We start from the raw sequence: 23748 nt of genomic DNA, 5'->3' as shown, positions 1-23748 counted from the left end.
TGTATACGCTGACCTCTACTGAACTGGTCTAACCCTATAGTGAGGTTACCCATGTGTATACGCTGACCTCTACTGAACTGGTCTAACCCTATAGTAAGGTTACCCATGTATATACGCTGACCTCTACTGACCTGGTATAACTCTATAGTAAGGTTACCCATGTATATACGCTGACCTCTACTGAACTGGTCTAACCATATAGTGAGGTTACCCATAGCTTCACTGACCTTGTCTGATGTACCCGGTCTGATATCGGAGATTCTCATCTTATCGTTTTCCATACTCGTTTTGCTATTCTTCTGTTCCCGGGTATCTATCGTTACGCTCACGTTTTACCAACTTGTTGGGCGTTTGAGAAAAAGAAATAAACGTTTTGTAAAATGCAGTACAAGTGTGGGAGCCAAACAAACTGTGGTAGCTTTTGTTAGATATTTAAGAACAGTTCCCTGTTTTGACGACATTGGCGTTAAATGATGTCATAATAGTGAGGATCTGTTGAATAGTCTCAAAAACTTTGACATCAGGCTTTAGTGTCCAATCCGTCGATAAAAGTTTAATTCAGGTATCTGTAGTCTCCATTATCTTGTTTAGAGTAAAACCGGTCAATCCAGTAAAATGGTATTTTTGAATTACGGATATTGTATTCAGGATTTGTTTTTTAATTTATGTTTATCGTTGTTTTGTAGGCGGAGTATTTAGTATTCACTCTGCTCGAGGCAGTCCTGGTCCGCCGGGCTTTTCAATACTTCCACACCTAAACAGACCGACATTTCCTCCTCGAGGCAGTGCTGGTCCCCGTGGATTCTCCATGCTTCCAAACCTTAACAGACCTCCTCCTCCTCTTCCTCGGCCCAACATCGGACACGGTTTACCTATAAGAATCAGTACCACAGGAAACGTACCGTTGACATATAATACAAGAATCGAAGTCCCTAGCAACTTAAACACCGGAAATAGTGTTCCTTTGATGTTCAATGCCGGCAGATATTTCCCAGTTTACTTCAACACTGGAAATAATATCTTTCCACAGAATAGAAGTACTGGAAATATAATGGAAGTTAACAATGGGAATAATTTCCCCGCTAGATTCAATACTGTAAACACTTTCCCTGCTAATCAACCAAATAGTCAGAACTTCGGAAATAGTTTTCTTTCTGGTTTAAATAATGAAGTTGCTGTGCCATTGTTCAATATCGGGACAAGCCGTCCGACTCAGTCCATAGCCGAGAGGGAAAATCCTGCAAATGCTAACACAAAAAATAGCAACCTATCCAACGGGATTTTTAAAAATGAAAACAGGATTGATTTTTTGGACCCAACATATAACGGAAACGTTGATCAAGGAGCTAATCGGGTGTTTTCTTATTTTGGTGAACAGTTGACAACTGAACCGCCCTCGACTTTATTTGATAATGAAGCTGATATCGCACCAACGCTAGAATCGAAAGGTGTCAGCCCTTCAGAGGGTAGTCGTGCTGGTGTGCCCAGAGATTCTGTTCATTTTGGATCATCAAAGTTACTGGCGGGAACAGTTTCTGGAACGACCGACCCAACTGTTTTAAAAGAGTCGGGTTCAGTATTCGATGTTTCACAGATGAGAGCTGAGGAATTAGGAAACCTAGCGGTTCTGAGAGGTTCAAACAATTTCAAAACAACGAATACCAATGCACAAACGTTTTCTTCAACCTCAGAGAATCAACAATTCAGTCAGAGTTTTCGGAATATTCCATCATTGACTAACACGGGCGGGGATGTAACCGATCAAAATTATTTTTTACCGAAGCTTTCTACTTCAATACTGCCAGCATTTACCCCACAGAGTTCACAGCCCCCATTGTCAGCAATTCCCCCTCAACATCCACTCAATCCGACCACGACTTTCGATCTAATGGGTAACATGGCAGGAGCTTTACACGACCCACTCATGTTTTTCGGGTTGAATGAAATTATGGACCTCGATGTCATGGATAGCGCGTTCTTTAACGCTATTTCTAACCCAATCAGCGCTAATGCAGCTTTGCAGATGAGAGTTAAAGCGACACCATCTATGAATCTGCTAACGTCATCCAGGTCCAATGCCAACACAAGTCCTTTCCTTTTGCCGCCTCCATCACCTGTTTCTTCTACAAGTAACATCTTAACGCATTCTCCAATCAGGAATAATGATCAAATCCCTACTCCACCGAACTTTTTGCAAGTTTCTCAACAGCGAAACATGTTTACTGAACAAGCAGACAATGTATTTCCACCACTATTCTCTCAGACACCACGCAGCCGGAACCGTTCACAAAATCCGTTCCGCGTCAACTGGAACCCGATAATGGCTCGTCCACCCATTCCTCCTGGAGTGCAGTTTCTGTCACAAACTATTCCAGGAATGACGGAAAACTTCCTCTCCAGAAATGTGTTTCCAACACAACAAAGTTCATGGTTTGACCCAACCTTCGGGATAGCGTTAGAAGATTCACATGACCCCACTGTAAAGAAAACGAAAATTCATCAAGGAAATGTTGAAGGGAAAATCCAGCCTATTTCTGTAGGAAAAGAGGCCTCCAAACCCATTCGTGTCCGGACAATGGCAAGAGCCGAACTACAGAACCCTGCATATACCAATCCGTCACGTAAGTAAATATAACTTATATATATAATACATAGACAAGACATAACTCCGCATATACCAATTCGTCACGTAAGTAAATATAACTTATATATATAATACATAGACAAGACATAACTCCGCATATACCAATTCGTCACGTAAGTAAATATAACTTATATATAATACATAGACAGGACATAACTCCGCATATACCAATTCGTCACGTAAGTAAATATAACTTATATATATAATACATAGACAGGACATAACTCCGCATATACCAATCCGTCACGTAAGTAAATATAACTTATATATAATACATAGACAGGACATAACTCCGCATATACCAATCCGTCACGTAAGTAAATATAACTTATATATATAATACATAGACAAGACATAACTCCGCATATACCAATTCGTCACGTAAGTAAATATAACTTATATATAATACATAGACAGGACATAACTCCGCATATACCAATTCGTCACGTAAGTAAATATAACTTATATATATAATACATAGACAAGACATAACTCCGCATATACCAATCCGTCACGTAAGTAAATATAACTTATATATAATACATAGACAGGACATAACTCCGCATATACCAATTCGTCACGTAAGTAAATATAACTTATATATATAATACATAGACAGGACATAACTCCGCATATACCAATCCGTCACGTAAGTAAATATAACTTATATATAATACATAGACAGGACATAACTCCGCATATACCAATCCGTCACGTAAGTAAATATAACTTATATATATAATACATAGACAAGACATAACTCCGCATATACCAATTCGTCACGTAAGTAAATATAACTTATATATAATACATAGACAGGACATAACTCCGCATATACCAATCCGTCACGTAAGTAAATATAACTTATATATATAATACATAGACAAGACATAACTCCGCATATACCAATTCGTCACGTAAGTAAATATAACTTATATATAATACATAGACAGGACATAACTCCGCATATACCAATTCGTCACGTAAGTAAATATAACTTATATATATAATACATAGACAGGACATAACTCCGCATATACCAATCCGTCACGTAAGTAAATATAACTTATATATATAATACATAGACAAGACATAACTCCGCATATACCAATTCGTCACGTAAGTAAATATAACTTATATATAATACATAGACAGGACATAACTCCGCATATACCAATCCGTCACGTAAGTAAATATAACTTATATATATAATACATAGACAAGACATAACTCCGCATATACCAATTCGTCACGTAAGTAAATATAACTTATATATAATACATAGACAGGACATAACTCCGCATATACCAATTCATCACGTAAGTAAATATAACTTATATATATAATACATAGACAAGACATAACTCCGCATATACCAATTCGTCACGTAAGTAAATATAACTTATATATAATACATAGACAGGACATAACTCCGCATATACCAATCCGTCACGTAAGTAAATATAACTTATATATATAATACATAGACAAGACATAACTCCGCATATACCAATTCGTCACGTAAGTAAATATAACTTATATATAATACATAGACAGGACATAACTCCGCATATACCAATTCGTCACGTAAGTAAATATAACTTATATATATAATACATAGACAGGACATAACTCCGCATATACCAATCCGTCACGTAAGTAAATATAACTTATATATAATACATAGACAGGACATAACTCCGCATATACCAATCCGTCACGTAAGTAAATATAACTTATATATATAATACATAGACAAGACATAACTCCGCATATACCAATTCGTCACGTAAGTAAATATAACTTATATATAATACATAGACAGGACAGAACCGGACCTATACCAATCCGTCACGTAAGTAAATATAACTTATATATAATACATTGACAGGACAGAACCGGACATATACCAATCCGTCACGTAAGTAAATATAACTTATATATAATACATAGACAGGACAGAACCGGACCTATACCAATACATCACGTAAGTCAATATAACTTATATATATTACATTGACAGGACAGAACCGGGCATATACCAATCCGTCACGTAAGTAAATATAACTTATATATAATACATTGACAGGACAGAACCGGACATATACCAATCCGTCACGTAAGTAAATATAACTTATATATAATCCATAGACAGGACAGAACCGGATCTATACCAATCAGTCACGTAAGTAAATATAACTTAAACATACATACACACACACACACACACAAATATATATATATATATATACAGTATGTCACATGTCACCAATTAAGAGAAGGAGGTGTGTCTACATCATCGCGTGTATATAACTAGATCTAGACGGAGGAGATGGCCTACATTACCTTACAATCGATGATGGACCGACCCATCCTAGCAGTACATGCATAGAAAAAAGGAAAACATAAATTGAGCTGATTGAATACGAATTTATGACACCCACCACAGTAATAAACCATTCTTAAAAGCAAAAGTGCTACATTAAAGGATCATAGAAATGGACCGCACCTGTAGGATAACCTTACACTGTTCGACACTGTTTTAGCTGACCACCAAGTATTGCATCTTCTTTTGGATTAAAGAGAAAAGGCATTTTACGGAAAATAATAATGGACAAAATTCGGGGTAATGGATATAGCTGATATTATAAAAGAACAAGATACATCGAAAATTACATCGAAATATAGGACCCAATTTGGAGGAAATATTTTGTGCATTTTTGCAATGAAGAAAATCTACGTAATACATTGTACTAAGATAACATTAGAGCAAGCTAGACAAATGGAAAGTGGGTTGCGTACACAAGAACAACACGAGTAACACAAAATAACCAGGATTGGATGGTTTCACGACTGAATTAAAAAAAATGGACTGATATCATTGAACCTCTTTTGAATTCACTTGATAAAGATTTAGAAAAGGGTCAACTGTCTATATCTTAAAGACGATGTGGTATAAATTGTATAGGAAGGAAAATCGAAACTCTATCTGGATAATGTTATTCAAATATGGGCTTTCTTGTGGCGTGCATCCTCCGTAACCCCGGTGCACTACTTGCAGAACCATTATGATTATACGAAAGAACTAATTAATGACAAAATAATTTAAAAAAGTACCTATGTTAATGACCTAGTCAATGATGGGGGGGGGGGGGGGGGGGGGTTAGTAAACTATAGCTAGTTTAAACACAAATGTGATGTTAAGACATAATTTGTATACTTCTACGGCCATTCCCCGAAAGTGGAAACAAGATATTAAGAATTAAAGTTAATAGTTAGCATCTACAGACAACAAATATTTTTAATTTACTGAAAAGTTACGAAACGATCACGAGATATTTTATATGCTTAGTTCCGATAAAAAAACCAGTGGTAAAATGGCAGGCAAATATATGGACGAGGAATTCCATTAGGAAAGTTGGAATACTTTTTTTCAACTTCCTTTCATTATCACAGACGACTCTAGCCTACAATCCTTCCAATTTAAAATACTTCATCGTATTCTGAATACAAAAACTAGTCTCATGACAATGAACCTAGTTGAAGCGTAATTTTGTAATCTGTATGGTGAACAAAGAATCTGTAATACATCTTTTCTGGGACTGCTCAGAATACTTTTGAGAACAGATCGATGTTGCATTCATTTCTCTAGGTTAAGTTCTTTATTTATTTGTGGTCTAGAAGACACTCTACTGTATGACAGCGTTTACTTATGTATCCTTATTATTAAGAAATTAAGAAAGAAAAATATACTCATGCAGGTGTAAATATAGAACACCGAATATAGAGGAAATCAAACAGAATATTTACATCTATCGGCATACCCTACGGCAAAAACAGAGAGAGCGAGAACAAAACAGGAAGTAATAACCACGACCCTTGAGTTGAATTGAATGCAAGTTGAATTGAAATTTAACACTATACGGTGGTTGGTTAGGAAATTTTTAAGAATCCATAACACAAAAACAGGCTAAATTGGCTATGGATGGTTTTTCTCGGGGTAGTTGTAACTTTGGCCATCGAAATCAATACTGATTCCATTAGTAATCTGCGTGGTCACCTAGCCATGGTTTTTCTACTTTAACAAAGGGCCTTAAGATTTATCTTCTATCATCAAATATTTCATTTGTATGTTTTGTTGTTCAATTCTACTGATATTGGCACTGGACGATTTCAGGTTTATCATGACAGCAATGGAGTTTTTGAAGATACTCGTTTTCGATTTAAAGTTCATAATGGCCGTCTGTTTACTTATCTTGTTGTCTTCTACCATGTCTCCTTTTGTTTCTCGCGGGGCATTTTCTCAAAGTGGCCAGATTCCCTTTAACAACCATTCCTCTTATATTGTGAAGGTGTTCCTCAACATTAAATAATTCCAAAACAGGTTGTTTTCAGTGAACAATGAAACTTTCACAACTTCCGTGCTCCACACTTCACAGAATCTTCGTCCATGACGAATGTCTTAGTTGCAAAACAAAACCACTTCTGAAACTGCGCTGAGACAAAACTCAGATGTTATGCGGTCTTTTCAACAGCGAATATTGTAATCAATTTTCCATTTGTGTATCGCGTTACTTTGAAGTTTGATGATATGTTATTTTGACAGCACCATTTGTTTTATAATAAACCTACGAGTCCTGCGAAGGATAACAGTTGTTAGTTGTTAAATCGGCTATTGTATCTAAATTTATATATTGAGTTAAAACAAATATTATTATCCTTGCATTGGTGTATGGAACAGTTTAGTGAAAAAAGGCTATTTAGTAACGACACTATGGAGGAATTGGTGACGATTTGTCATGATATTGTCATTATACCTGTATGAATAAATATGGGTTTATTCAGTGTGCATTGTACGTCTATACATCGACCTCTGGTTTAACAATAACACTCAGCGAGTCGAGTATGGACACTGAATTGGTAGAATTTAAAAAATACACCAGCACTAAGTGTCACCTCACGTCGTGGGTCGGTTATTCAACATAAGATCAGACTCAAGTTGAACTCCGTGTTTACATGTAGTCCTTATAACTACACCTTCAATAGTCTCTTGTTAGAATGTGAATGTCGCCTTTTATCATTTCAGACTGTTAGAAACTTCATTTTTTTACTTTCTTTAATAAAAGATTTTTTGATTGGGTTCAATCATTCTTACTGTAATAATCATACAAACAGTGGGTTCAATCATTCTTACTGTAATAATCATACAAGCAGTGGGTTCAATCATTCTTACTGTAATAATCATACAAACAGTGGGTTCAATCATTCTTACTGTAATAATCATACAAACAGTGATTTCAATCATTCTTACTGTAATAATCATACAAAATAAGTTCTAGTCGATGACGATGTTTTGTTCATGAAGAGAATATAGCAGTAACTTCCCAGTTATGGTTCTGGTTGTGTCCCTCGACACAAGTGGAATAATATAGCAGTAACTTCCCAGGTATGGTTCTGGTTGTGTCCCTCGACACAAGTGTAAGACGGACAACACATTGTTAATGATTTTATTTGTAATGTTTAATGCTTTCTAAATGTTTTAATGAAAATGTAGATCTACAGCTGCTTGTGTCATTTAAACAAATGTAATACAGTGTATGATGTACTATTATTTATTATATTGAACGACTAACTACGACTATCAATGATACTACTAGTATAAATGTAGTTAAAATCAAATTTAAAACAAACTTCAGTCTCAATTAGTTCCTTCTAAACAAAGTACAATCCATCAGCGATATTAAATGATTATCAGCCAATATTAAAGTTATTTTATTTGCTATGCTATTAAACATGGATCAGTGATTCTATTATAACATTTTTACTATGTTTCCACTTCGTGAACTTAAATTGAGAAATACATTGGAGCACTAACACTAACTTTAACCAGCATTGTCTGCTTCATATGACATAATTTATTCATTTGGTTTGTTGTGATGTAGTTGTTATTAGATAACAATTTAATTATAATAATATTAAAACGAATTGTGTTTATAATAGTAGCTAGTAGGTAGGCTATTTAATTTGTTGTTTGTTTCTTGTCGTCTGGGTCATTCAATACTTTCAATAGCATTTTAAAATTGATTCAGACCCTTTAAGATGTATTTTGAAATATCCCACTGTTTTGTATAATCACAATGAAGTATTTGTATCCAACATTCAAGTACGTGTTATATACAGTGGAGTCATCAGTACATTAGTGCATAATAATTGGCATTGATAAGACTGCTTCATTCATTTTTATATTGTATACAAAAGTTGGGAAAGGTTTGGCTAGCAGACAATTTTATAACGACTTTATACATTTGTTATGTCTTCTCCTGTTTTTCAGGTATGTGATCATCAGGATCTTTCAGAAGTCTTACCATTTTAAAGTTTGTAGTCAAAATGACTGTCCTGCAACATTCCTGCGTCAAGAGAGCTCCGTGGCTATATCGTCACCCGGCTCGTAACACTGAGGGTTCACATGAATGAAGAACATAAAAGTATCGGTGGATATCATCACGTGTCCTGGTTGGTGCAGCCTAATTCAGAATACTTTTTTCCGGCACCTATAGTTTTATGTTTTGCTGCGTGATGTTTATTTCGGAGATAATAAAATAGTAAGAAATGATGTAATACGGACTGAAGGTTTTGAATGTGAATGTCTTTGTACCAATTTCTGACGATACCATGAAAATGGAGGAAAAATGTCAACTCGAGTTAAAGTTCTGTATTACCTCGAGTCTCATCGGTTACTAAGTACCACAAGCGTACTGTTTACAGTACTACGTCAGACAACATTATACAAATAATGCACAATACAATTACAAATTCATACAACAAACACTGCTGACAATTTACAATACATGGGTTCCTTTTTTGCATGAAGTTGTTTTGATATACTCTGCTTAGTCCGCTGGATTTTTTAAATTAGAAGTCTAACACTGAGCAAATCTCCCAAAAACGTTCAAGCCATAGAATAACATGGATATTTCATAGGAAAATGAAACTCATTTTTTAAATCATTTAGATTAATTACGTTACATACTCTAAGATTCTGTTCAGTGTTTTGTTATCAACCTAATGGGTAATGGATTTTTTTATGATATCTTGCTGATATTCTCCTTATTTATTGGTATTAAATGAAGTATCGTGAATATTTGCTGTATACAATAATATATTTAGATTCGCGGATGTTTTATGTTCTGTTCTGTTTTTTCTTCACGCTCTTATTGAAAAATATCAGCCCATCATTGTTTTATTAAAGCGAACAACCTGTCAGCACCAGTAACATTTCCCCATATATACCCGAGCGTTTTCCTGCACAGCTCACCTTTGACGTTCCTCAACAAACTTTTCAAAACATAGCGGCTGATATTTTACTATATTGTTTGTCCTACATCGCAGGCCTAATATCATCGATACAAATTTATTAAGTTTCCCTAAGCAGCTTGCCAGGGTAGTTTTCCTGTAATTATTTATATCTTTACAATCACCATTTAAACAATGACACATTATTACATTTAGACAATGTCTCAGAAAAAATGACCCATTCAAAGTATATCATTAAATAGAATAAAACATGTCATATTCCTTTAAAATATTGTGAAGGCCACTTGCATTGTTTGAACTTTGCACGCTATAATGTGTCTCTTCTTCTGATTTATCTATATTTAATTCAGAAAACGTTACGTAGTAGAGTGACCATCGTACTCGTGCAGTTTGTCATTTACGTCAACATAAATCGTCAGTTCCGTTGCAGATGGTTTTTACAAATGTTGACAAACATCAAGCTCATTCAGATCACCTTTGATATGTTTTCTTATGTTTTTTTTAAATGTTTATAAACTCTAATATAACTCATCCTGTTGTTCTCATGACACTTACATCGTGTTTGTGGCTGGTGATCCAGTGCACGACCGAAAATAAGATATTGTTAGGATATACTTATGACACCAGTTCCTCTATAATTGGCATATAATTATAAGATGTCAACCAAACCGATAGACTGATATTTTTGTAATGATTTATGATATCGAATTAAAAATACTGATGCATTTCCAATTGGTCGGCGTCAATGAAAGCTCCGTTTTTCTTGGTTTTCCTTCCTTTCATAAAGAAATAACTTTTAGTTTTATCAAACCGATCTGCATCATGTAAATCATAATAAACACTATTAGCTGTCGGGAAGTTACCAATATCATTCATTCATCAATGTATCAAACTGAAAAAAACAAAATGCACCTTCTTTTGATCGAGAAAACAATTCATTATGTAAAAATATAAGGTACTTTGACAAAATAAACAAATTATTTTTGTCAAATAACTTTTTAACCACAAATATAAGCAATACCACAGTAAATGATTGTAAAAAATGCACTTTTTGTTATAAAAAGAAGCATCACACATATCTAAAAACAAAAATATAAAACGCATTCAAGCGGATTCGAACAATAGATATCTTGACAGTATGCGACTCAAGACCTCTGATTCCGCTTTCAGGTCATATGGGAAAAACGGTACCTTCAACGACATTTATTCAAACGCTCCATTATACATTTTTATTAGATGTTTGGAAAATAAAGCCCGACTTGCGAATCCCATGTAAAATCAGGAAGACTGTGTTATGTTTAATTACTAGAATAATTGAAATAATTCAGTTAATGGCTTTGTCTATATTTTGACCATGGCGTTAACCTGTATTTCATAAATTTGTACACTATACAGCGATGACTATTATTTGAGGACATTGTCAATTCGCCCTTGGTGCAATATGAGAAATATGAAAAATCCTCTTTGAGTAAAAAGTTAAAAAAATATCAGAATGTATTTTTAGAAACATAGTTACAAATTTAAAACTTGAATTTATTATGAACTTCACAAATGTGAAGAATCCCTGTTCGCAATGTGGTTTTTCGTATATACATGTACAGTAACTTCCCCTTAATTTTGTTTTGGACATAACAATGCCAAATGCGTAGTCACGTTTTTGGCAGTGGTACGGATATCCTTAAAACTTATTATTGATTCATTCAAATGACGTTTCAATTAATAATTTGGATACAAAATTCACCCTTTGACAGAAAAAAAGTTCTCCCTTACCTGACCAAAATGTCACTATATGAGATAAAATTATTTTCCTTCCTTACCCAATAGTCACTCTATGACATGAATAATTTCTCTGTAACGAATCAAAAATTATGAAATAGTTACCTTACCCAAAATTCGTTTCAGGGCATGAAATAGTTCCGTTCTTCCTTACCTTACATGGTAAACTAAACATCACTTTATTAAACAATCTGGTGAATGCTTAATTATCACCAAAATCAATATACTACCGATCTTTGTACCAAGTTATATCGACAGAAGAAACCAATCTTGTGCTCCATCATCATAAGACCTTCTTAGAGCCCCGTTGTCTACAGATTGTGAGAAAATTCTATCGTTATTCATAAAGTCTTCCTCGCCTTCACGGATAGATCCGTACTCGGCCGATCTGCTGAAAATGTGATCTCTGCGGGCAAAGTTTATGTTATAGTCGCTTGTGTCCACATTGTTTTCAACGGGATTTATCAAGTTCCTGTTTTCTGCTGATTGCCCCCAATCTTGTCTTGTTCCCTGAGCAAATAGTCCGTAGAAAACCACGCCTGCCATGTGTACCGCTCCGGCTATCCAAAATATTGTCTGCCAATTCTGCACATCCTAAAAGAGAAGAGAAAGAAAAAACCAAACGCTGAATATATTTAACACGCATCGCTAAAATGTTTCATTTGCTATCTGAATAAAAAGTAGACGATAACATTCTATTCTCACTTCAAACAGTCTCAGATTTTTTTTAACTCGTATAATTGATTGACAACACTTGCCGAGGACACGGTATGGGACATTTGTATGATATTAAAATCAATGAAAGGCAATGGTGGCTATTTTTGTTAAGAATTCAACTAAAAATTACAGCACATATTCAGGACCACGAAAGTGTTATTCAAATATAGTCTGGTTATAAGTGGCCTGGTGGAAAAAGAGAAGTAGTTAAACATGTCTCATCCTACCAGCTAACAGGTGGTCATCTGAAACTATATATTGGTTCCAAAAATAACAACAAATTGTTAGGTCCATGGGAGGAACATTTGAAGTTTCGGAAAATCAGCCAGACGTGTAAAATGTTAAATGCCAAGGCAGACATCTTGCATTTCCAATGAACCCGACAAAATATGGTCTTTAGATGATTTATTTTTTATTTTGGCATAATATTTGTTGAAAAAATGCGAAAAACATCGTATTGATTAAGCTTTGATTCCCTGACTTGATCTTCTCCTCTGCCCCAGGTAAAGACAAAACAAGGTTTAAATGCCTTTTTGATGAACTGAAGGGGAAAAAAATAAAGAAAAAAAAGGATTTCACTATTATTTGTTCTATTGATCATGAATCCTGCCCATTGTCTCCAGGGAATACCACAACATCCGTTAGTCAAACATTGAATTCACTTTGCCAACTTAAGTTTCAATTTGAATTTAGTTTAAATTCGTTTAGGAGAATCGATAGTGTAATCTTTCAAAAAGAAAATCATCTATTAAATTATTGTCAATCCACAACTACACCGAAGACTACTGACCATTTGTTTTGGTGCAAATCTCTTAATTCAGTATCCGGTGCAGATGTATTACCGTTTTATCAATAACCCTTATTTCCTTATTTTGGTCCTGCCTTTCTGCAACGGATAGCCATACATTCTGTTAACACCACAATGAGTGGTGCTATAGACCGAGTTTGGTTGGAATCAAAACAGTCGTTCTGGAGCTACGGGATTTAAAAATAAAGCAAATAGAGGAGAAGGACGACTGTCGCGCATTTTGGCCACCTCAGCTAAAACAATGACAGAAAAAGCCACATGTATATCAATTTGAAATAATGAAAACAAAGATATACCTCCCTAACCCATAAGGAATTGCTGTACAAGACATAGTTTGTAATCAGTGGACTCGTTTGTGTACATATGCTTTTTACTGCAAAAATGGTCAAGTTAGATCGTTGACCCTTATGCCTTGACCGATAACCATCAAGATCGAATCAAGTGTAGAACGTGATATTACAATATTATGGTGCAAATTTAAACTACAGTCAGATGGTTTTCCAGCGACAATCTTGACCATTAACCACCAAAATCTTATCCTGTATACATTTGTAGAAACTTGATACAACCATACGTTGATACAAACAAAATTTGTTGATGGGTGCATTTAATATCGTGTACAAACGCTTTTCACTACGGATGAACACGTTGTATTATTTCATAGTGAATGTTAGCGCTTTGTTTTATGTTGTGATATGTAATGTTTGATGTTTCTGTCGTAATAGAGGGGCGGATTACCTCCATAATCAGACATATTCTTCTGTCTTTACTGTCATTATTAATTTCATTTTATTTTTATGATGTTGTATGAATTGGATTGAACAACAGGCTATGCCTATATCAGTTCTCTCCTGCAAGCATTTGTATAAATCAGCATATAAATATATTATAATTTACAGTGAAATGAAAATTTGAAAAAAGACACAACTTATATACAAAGTGCAAGTCATATAGTAAAGGGGAGACAAATCTAACTGCTTATGAAAAGTCACAAGTCAAGCTGTGCTACTTCTTGACCTCACCAGAGTAATGAGTGAGTTTTAGACATGTCACTATTAATTGTTTATACAATGTACATATAACTTACCCCTGTTTTACCTCTAATTGCAGCCGCTATTGAAGTACTCATAATTGCTCCCAAAGCGCCACATCTGGACAGGCCAGTAAGGATACTGGAGTATTGGGGGGCAAGGTCCAGTGGATTCACTTGATAACCTAAACAAGTTAAAATTTCATTTCTTAAATCAGATGATAGACACATGTTACATATGTATACACTTTCCTACCAGATACATAGGAAGTTTGTGTGGGAACGCAGCAGCCTCTATTATATTAAAAACCTATATTTTTGTGTAAACTTGATCAAACATCGGTTACAGATAACGGTTCGCCTTTATATTCCAAGGTTAACGGCCACATTCAGGTTCAACAATTCTTCAATTCATATTTTAAGAACCCAACTAATTTACATATGTATTGAGATATTGGGACATAGCGCCGTTAACTTAGCCAATCACATTTGTGGCTGTTGTCTAAAAAAAACGTTACTTGGTGTTATTAATGAGCTAGACATGTTAACACCATTGTAAATGAAAAGTTCTATGATGTTTACAACAGTCCAAGCTAACTTCGTATATCTACACTACGCATTTTGAAACGACAAGTGCTTTTATTCATCACCGTCATAAGGATTGAACTCCGCATAAGTAATACAATATTAATCAGCTTTAGATTATGTATTTTTTCGCAGCAGTTGCAGAGTAGCAGAGATTGATATTCTTTTAAGCTGGTGAACTATCTAATGAAACCATCGACCTTAAACCTTATAACAGACTTCGTTAACGTTGTAATGTATCATTTTAATAAGAAATGTACAAGTTCAATACATCTGAATAACATTTCTGAATTCTGTCTAATTAAAGGTTTTAAACTTGACTTACTTTTTTATGTAGCAGGTGTTTGAAATGGCTATATTAAGCGGATTGTTGAACTTTAATTAAACCTAATGTATATATTAGAAACTAATCTTACAAATTGTATATTCAAAGTTTCGTTTTCCGCCTCAATCCCTCTTTCTCCAAAGAACGTCACATACTTCGGTACTTGTTTGAGAAATTTACAGGATATAGGGTGATTTTGGAAACATGTGAATCTCGATTAAACTAAGGAGGTAACTTTTTGCTGCCTAATAAAATGGCATAACGTGTAAGGTTGCAATCCCTAAAATCATGGGTTCAGTTTTGTATTAAGACGTGTCGATAAGTGGCATGTGAGAAACTCTCACACACCCGAAGCAACACTCAAAATCATATTCATTATCAATTACTTATTTTTTTGAAGAATTGTGTTTTCCAAAGATATCCCTCATTATTCAAACGAACTTCGACAAACAGTAGATTGATAAATAAACATCAATTCTTTAACTAATATAGCAAGCCTACTGAAGCCTTCACCGACACGCGATAGATAAATATATATGCAGCTTATCCAATTCTCTACCTGATATAGCAATTCTACTGAAGTCTTCATACATCTTATTCAATTCTCTACCTGATATAGCAAGCCCGCTTAAGTCTACACCGACACACGGTAGATTGATAGATATACATCTTATTCAATTATCTACCTGATATAACGAGCCTACTTAATTACGTCCTCGTACATCTCATACAATTCCCTACTTAATATAGCAAGCCTTATTAAGTCTTCATGCATCTTATACAATTCCTCACCTGATATAGCAAGCCCGCTAAAGCCTACACCGACACACAATATAATGACAGCCACATTCCTATCTTCTGTACTTTTGCCAAGAGTAGCCAGGACAAAGAAGCAAATTGCTTCAATTCCAAACCCTGGAAAATGCAATATTGCATAATGTACATGTACAGATATTATTGTGTTTTTTTTTATAATGTTCACATGTTTCACTGATAAGAGTTAATAACAATCGTTTGTGAACTTAATATATCATTGTACTGTTGAAAGGTACATTTTGTAACATACATATTTATATGACGGTCAAAGAGTGTGGCAAATACACATCAGTCCGCTTGAAGAATCCTAAGAAGACGGAAAGGTTTAACAGTCAATCTTTGATACTTATTATTTTAATATATCTTATATATCCATTACAATAACATGTGTACGTTACCTACCACTACATTGTGCCAGTTTCCGTCCTATAGTCGTAGTAATGCCACACTTCCGGGATTTAATTAATTTGTCCACAAGGACTCCGCCAGTGACGGTTACTATAGTCATAAATACTTCCGGTACAGCCGTCCTCCACCCGATCTGTAATTTCCGTACCATTTAATAATGTTATACTAATAGAATGTCAACATAAAACCGCACTATTTTATAAAATGTAGGCAAATATACCACCAAAACTGTTATTTTAGTTTTGTTAGCAAAATTTAGGCAAATATACCAGCAAAACAACAGTTTTAATTTTATGAGTAAAATATAGGCAAATATACCACCATAACTGTTATTTTAGTTTTGTGAGCAAAATATACGCAAATGTAGAAGCAAAACTGTTTTTTCAGTTTTGTGAGCAAAATATACGCAAATACAGAAGCAAAACAGCAGTTTTAGTTTTATGAGCAATGTTGTGCAGTAGGTTATTTATTTTCAATTATATAATTATCAAAGATGTTAGGATCACCACATTTCATTCTGAAATAAAACCAGTTAATTTTTTTATACTTTTATGGAGATGTCACTTTAGATCTTTCCAGTGTTTTTTTTTTAACTTGAGTGCAAATTATGATGGGATAAAATAATCACTTGTACACATTGCTAAAAAAATAAGGAGGGGGGATACACTATATATATATGTTTAATAAGAAAAACAAAACAAAAAACAATTTTCAGATTCTTTATATCAAACAAAACATGATTTACTTCTCCTTGAGTTTATAGTTTATGCAAGCCATTTATCTAAATTCACTCCAGTGTGATGTTTGATAAAATGTTAAATATCTGAAGTACAGTGTATACTTGCATCTACCAATGACAGGTTGAGACAGAGAAGATGCCTATATATAGGTTATATATATTTCAATGTCTTATTATTACACATATACACAGATTCCAAACGGTTTAAGTTTAATACCTTTTATATTTCACTAGTTTGGCAGAATATTTCGAAAATTTAACGATTTCAGTTTCTGATGATTTAGAATATTTAAATAAAGAAAATTACCCTTTAACATAAAATGTGGATGCCCAACACATTAAAAACATGACGTTGTCATGCTTGACCTCAATATTTGCCAAAATAATGTGATGTCACAATTAATAACAATGCAGAATATCCACTTTTGAACCACTTTTGAAGCTTTCTGATTGGATATAACAGGGATTATTTTGTATCAAACCAGTGAAAGTGTTAACCTTACACATGATTTTCCAACTTGTTTGTCCCTAGCATCACCGGGGAGTCTTAGAAGGATAAACAGGGAATGATGCAATGTAATTCTCTTTGGTTTACTGTATCTATTACCTAGTTTTAAAGGTGAAATAACCTGTGTATCATCATTCTTGGTATTTCACTTGTAAAATCATAATTAATAATGATGTTATCACGTTATGATTATAGCACGACAGACAGATGTAACGTACCTCATCTATGCTTAAGGAGAAAACATCATGGAAATATTGCGGAAGCTCCGTCAGAATCATAGCGAAGATCCAATTCCGGCAAAAGCTACCAACGATGATTGCGTACATTGGCAAACTGGTGAAAATACTCCGCCATGGTATACTGTAAGCCTGCAGATGTGATAAACAGTCATAAGTCAGTAAAGTTTGTCGTAAGGGAAATTATTTTGGAAATGGATATGTTGCCTGCACTCCTTAACATCGTTTTTTACGGAGGTGGATGTGTCGTCTGCGCTTTTAGCGTCATTTTTCACGGTACATTGTAATGGATATGTTGCCTCTGAACATCAAAACTAGTATTCCATGGAAGTTGACAAGAAATAATAGTTTAGCAGTATTTACATTTGAACGGGGGCAAAGTTCATACAACCTATTTATGCCTCTCCTGCTTTTACGCAAATTTCATATCTAAATCTCCGTTTTCTTTATAGTAAAATACAGTTTTAACGAAAAGTTTCACCAGATAAAGTTTTATAACATATGGTAAATAAAAATGTGTTATTCTTTTTTTGAAACAAAATATATTCAGCCTCATTTGAAAGCAAAAAAAAGTCTGCCAGAAGAGGTCCCCAGTTGGCTCCTACAGGAATGCATGCAGTCTGCTGGAAAATCTTGTCACCGAACTCAACTCATTCTCACAAAATTAAGCTCAGTTTATTTCGTTTAGACATTTATTGTGGTTTTTACAAAATTATGTTCAGTATATTTCGTTTTGGCATTTATTGAGCTTTTTACAAAATAAAGTTCAGTATATTTCGTTTTGGCATTTGCTGTGATTTTTACAAAATCATGCTCAGTATATTTCTTTTTGGCATTTGCTGTGCTTTTTACAAACTCATGCTCATTATCATTTTGGCATTTGTTGTGTTTTTCACAAAATCATGCTCAATATATTTCCATTTATTGTGCTTTTACAACAAATATCATAAAAGAAAGCTTTTTATAATAAGAAAACGAATGCGTTCCTTTAGTTTGGTATGAGTTATGGTTGTGTAAATGGTCAAAAAGTCAAACGTTTTAATAGAAGAAACAATTTTGAAAAGAAGATGTTTGTATATGATATAACAATCTTTTGGAAACTTCAAAATTCATAGTCCTTTTATTCCACTTCTTTAGTATACAGGTGTCACAAAGAAACTAAACAAAGGTGAATTCAAAGGCTGTTCTTCGTGTCTGGATGAATATGTCTATACAATTTCAGGCACCCTAGTTTCAAATGAACGAAATATTAGTCCGAACAATACATTAAGGAGAGAGTCATAAATCAGACAACGAGGGGCTGAGGGATACCCCATCTAGTCAAGATAAGTATGTTCGCAAAATTTGGAAACCCTAAGTGAAAAATAGCAGAAATTAGGTACAAGACAAAAAATAGGCAAAATACCGTGCCTACGTATATAGCTTCTATGGTCTCTATATTTATGTACAATAACCCACCATGCCAAGACGCATATGGCCATAAATATTCGTTTATAAAAAATGTCAGATATATGGTCTTGATATAATGATTCTTGTAGATGGTCTCAAGTTAGGAAGTAATAAAACCCTTATATACTTACTACTTGTCTGTTTCCTCCTCTATGTCCTGGTCCTTCCTCCTCAAACAGCTGTCTCTCCTGCTCTCCGATACCAGGGTGCTGAGCAGGAGTGTCGTGTATTACCAGGAACCATACAAGTGACCATAATACCCCACATCCGCCTAGATAAAACAAACAGACCACAATACCACCGTAACAATCCACAGGACACGTACCACCAAACACCCTCCCAAACATCACCAGGGGGCATGTTACCCTACATCCGCCTAGATAAAACAAACAGACCACAATACCACCGTAACAATCCACATGACACGTACCACCAAACACCCTCCTATACATCACCAGGGGGCATGTTACCCCACATCCGCCTAGATAAAACAAACAGACCACATTACCACCGTAACAATCCACAGGACACGTACCACCAAACACCCTCCTATACATCACCAGGGGGCATGGTACCCCACATCCGCCTAGATAAAACAAACATACCACATTACCACCGTGACAATCCAAAGGACACGTACCACCAACCACCCTCCTATACATCACCAGGGGGCATGTTACCCTACATCCGCCTAGATAAAACAAACAGACCACATTACCACCGTAACAATCCACAGGACACGCACCACCAAACACCCTCCTATACATCACCAGGGGGCATGTTACCCCACATTCGCCTAGATAAAACAACGGACCACATTACCACCTTAATAATGAACAGGACACGTACCACCAAACACCCCCCTATACATCACCAGGGGGCATGCTACCCCACATTCGCCTAGATAAAACAAACAGCCCACGTTACCACCATAATAATGAACAGCACACGTACCACCAAACACCCTCCTATAAATCACCAGGGGGCATGTTACCCGACATCCGCCTGGATAAAACAAACAGACCACGTTTCCACCATAATAATCCAAAGGACACGTACCACCAAACTCCCTCCTATACATCACCAGGGGGCATGTTAACCCACATTCGCCTAGATAAAACAACGAACCACATTACCACCTTAATAATGAACAGGACACGTTCCCCCAAACACCCTCCTATACATCAGCAGGGGGCATGTTACCCTACATCCACCTAAATAAAACAAGCAGACCACATTACCACCATAACAATCCACAGGACACGTACCACAAAACACCCTCCTATATATCACTAGGGGGCATGTTACCCTACATCCGTCTAGATAAAACAAACAGACCACATTACCACCCTAATAATGAACAGGACACGTACCACTAAACACCCTCTTATACATCACCAGGGGGCATGGTACCCCACATCCGCCTAGATAAAACAAACACACCACGTTACCACCATAATAATCCAAAGGACACGTACCACCAAACACCCTCTTATACATCACCAGGGGGCTTGTTACCCCACATCCGCCTAGATAAAACAAACAGACCACGTTACCACCATAACAATCCACAGGACACGTACCACCAAACACCCTCTTAAACATCACCAGGGGGCATGTTACCCCACATCCACCTAAATAAAACAAGCAGACCACATTACCACCATAACAATCCACAGGACACGTACCACAAAACACCCTCCTATATATCACTAGGGGGCATGTTACCCTACATCCACCTAGATAAAACAAACATACCACATTACCACCTTAATAATGAACAGGACACGTACCACCAAACACCCTCCTATACATCACCAGGGGGCATGTTACCCTACATCCGCCTAGATAAAACAAACAGACCACATTACCACCTTAATAATGAACAGGACACGTACCACTAAACACCCTCTTATACATCACACAGGGCCTCCCATAAATTAGGTATACATCCACATCACCGATAATAATTAGAAAATTACCTCCAACATATCACACAGGTGGCCACATTATCGACATTAAATAGATATATAGCACACTTTAAGATAGAATATATATAAAGAAAAAAATGATATAGTTTATAATAAGATAAAACTACAAGGTGATTTAGGTAAAGATATGTCAGTAGACTGTATTACTTGAGAATAAATGTTATAATAAGGTAACCTAATTAGATACCTCACAAGTAATTTAAGGTTATGATATCTGACAACCATGTTGCAATACCTTTAAGGATAGTTTACGTTATGATACCTGAGAATGAAATCAACTAAGGATAACGTATGCTATATCTACAACGATGGTCCTGTTAACTCACCGTATATGAAGAGGCTGGAGTGCCAGCTGAGATAACATGACGTAAAGCCGGTCACCAAGAAGGCTACTGTCGGACTTATGTAGGCCCCTGTTAGAGCGACAGAAAACATGTTTTATACTAGACAAGCACTCTTCACAAAAACAGAAACAATCGTTCACATCCGCTAAAAATGATACCAACTATAAATAATTGCATGTATCCATCATTATCAGATACAAGCTCAGTCTAGGGACAGCTCTGCAGCGGGCCTTAGCTGTTCACATGACATTTCTAATTGATACTGAATGATACTCATTTTACAACGGCGACCTTAGTTTTTGAGGCAATGGCCTAAGTGTAATCTAAAGAATATGTTTTCGTTTCAATGCCTAATTTTTCAAATGCACGTCAGTTTCCTTAAAGTCTTTTGTTTTCAAAAAACGTTTCAATCAAAGCGATTACTGTTTTGACATATTATTTTAAATATATTTGAACTGAAACTTAAAGTGCAATATAAGATTTCAAATAAAACATAATTCAGTAAAATTTATTATAAGTCAAATATGATTTTCAAAATAGTGGTCTCATTCGATTTCCACATTAGCTTTTCGGTTATAATAAATCTTGAACGTGTCCAGGAGAATAGTATTTGTGATACTCTTAATTCCAAACGTCATGGCTAATTAATCTTAATAAGACAAACCTACGTCTGTGAAATCGATATCTAGCTATTCAAAAAAGAATCGAAAACCGAGGATACTTGAAACAAGTAAACACAATTGGCTTTGTTCGCTTTGCAATAACATTAATCCCTATCGCAAGAGGCGGTTGTCAGTGTAACGCTTATTCCACCGCCTAGCCGACCGGCCTTTCGGCTGTCGGATAAGCTCAAATTAGATAGGCCTTGTGTGATTTTAGATGATTTGTGTTGTTGCTTAAATATTTACGGGATTCTCATTAATAAAGAAAGAATAAAAGAAATAATTTCATAACATTTGCAAGATGTTTATCTATTGATAGAATCAGTCAGTAAAATTTGAAACATGATGCTTTGAAGCAAAGAATATGTTTTCAAAGGGCGGTCATATATTAAAACACGAAGTTTTAAAAAGCAAGAATTGGTCACGGCCAAGTACTGATCAAGAATCAGCAAAAACGGTTGATTAAAGTGGCACCCTTGGCGACCATTTTGGATTTAAATCGGTGTAACGTGGAACTGTGACTTCCTTGAAAATGTATTCTAGGTCAAATTGAAACGTAAATATATGATCCGCTTGCTGTGGAATTAAGACCAACCTTACTAACTACGTTGATTGATTTGGCTCTACCATATCCGTGAAAATCTGACCCTGTGGATATCTGGCCCAATCACGCTAAGCTTACTTAAGTGAAAGAACTAAATACATTTTAAGAATGTTATTGATATTCTATTACGGAACACAAGTCACTAGCCTACGGAACCTAAGTCACCTCCAGGAATGTTGTGTTTTGTAAATCCGTTGACTCGGGGAAATCCAACTGTTTGGTATGAGTTGGTACATGTGCAGTGTATCCTTGTTTAATTTAACGAAAGTACCCCCCCTACAATTGTTTTCAATTGACGATTTTTCAACAGGTGACACGTACAAGCAGAAATATATATTTATTGATAATACCGAATGCAATTACAAACACAAAATCACCAACCAAAATCTATCATTTTTGTAGTGGACCATTATTAAATCGGACATCATAGTGATACATTGTTTACATACCTGCGTAGGAGATTGTTATCATCCTGGACTTCTCAGTCCGCGGGGCCCAAGCCGATATAACGCCATTAAGGGCCGGCACCGACGCTCCCTAGCCGCAACCACAAGTGATCAATTAGTCCCACTGTGTTTAATTACTTAACACTCAAACTGAACAACATGAATACAAAACTAAATTGTCTGGATTAATGGCGTACCTCTGTTCACGACATTTATATCGTCGTATCATGTTGTTTACCTCAACGTTTTGATCTTCCAAACATAATTTCAGAGATAACCTATGCATGGAATGATAAAACCGACTAAACAAGACCATATGGTTACACGAGTCAACAACCTACAGCAC

At 35.5% G+C, this 23748-nt stretch overlaps 2 protein-coding genes across 3 annotated transcripts in view; both read right to left on the bottom strand.

The window, feature by feature from the left end:
* Positions 1-689, bottom strand: part of LOC110460506 (phosphoacetylglucosamine mutase-like) — a 50938-nt gene extending 50249 nt beyond the window's left edge. Inside the window, exon 1 of the mRNA XM_021513449.1 lies at positions 228-689. The gene's annotated coding sequence lies outside the window, so the exon portion shown is untranslated. The remainder of the gene's footprint in view (positions 1-227) is intronic.
* An 8654-nt stretch (positions 690-9343) lies between these two features.
* The window catches only part of LOC110460507 (vesicular glutamate transporter 2-like), a 33811-nt gene continuing 19406 nt past the window's right edge, over positions 9344-23748 (bottom strand). Inside the window, exons 5-12 of one of the 2 annotated variants that reach the window (XM_021513452.1) lie at positions 23406-23493; positions 21673-21759; positions 19487-19626; positions 17889-18038; positions 16418-16556; positions 15992-16114; positions 14347-14474; positions 9344-12328 (exon numbers count right to left, since the gene is read on the bottom strand). In XM_021513452.1, coding sequence (XP_021369127.1) covers positions 11981-12328; positions 14347-14474; positions 15992-16114; positions 16418-16556; positions 17889-18038; positions 19487-19626; positions 21673-21759; positions 23406-23493 — 1203 coding nt within the window. In that variant the 3' untranslated portion in view covers positions 9344-11980. The remainder of the gene's footprint in view (positions 12329-14346; positions 14475-15991; positions 16115-16417; positions 16557-17888; positions 18039-19486; positions 19627-21672; positions 21760-23405; positions 23494-23748) is intronic. The other variant, XM_021513453.1, reaches the window with a different exon arrangement.

This window comes from Mizuhopecten yessoensis, unplaced genomic scaffold, assembly GCF_002113885.1.
Source record: "Mizuhopecten yessoensis strain PY_sf001 unplaced genomic scaffold, ASM211388v2 scaffold10413, whole genome shotgun sequence".
In the NCBI taxonomy this organism is placed as follows: Eukaryota; Metazoa; Mollusca; class Bivalvia; order Pectinida; family Pectinidae; genus Mizuhopecten; species Mizuhopecten yessoensis.
This window is presented reverse-complemented; position numbering and strand designations above follow the sequence as displayed.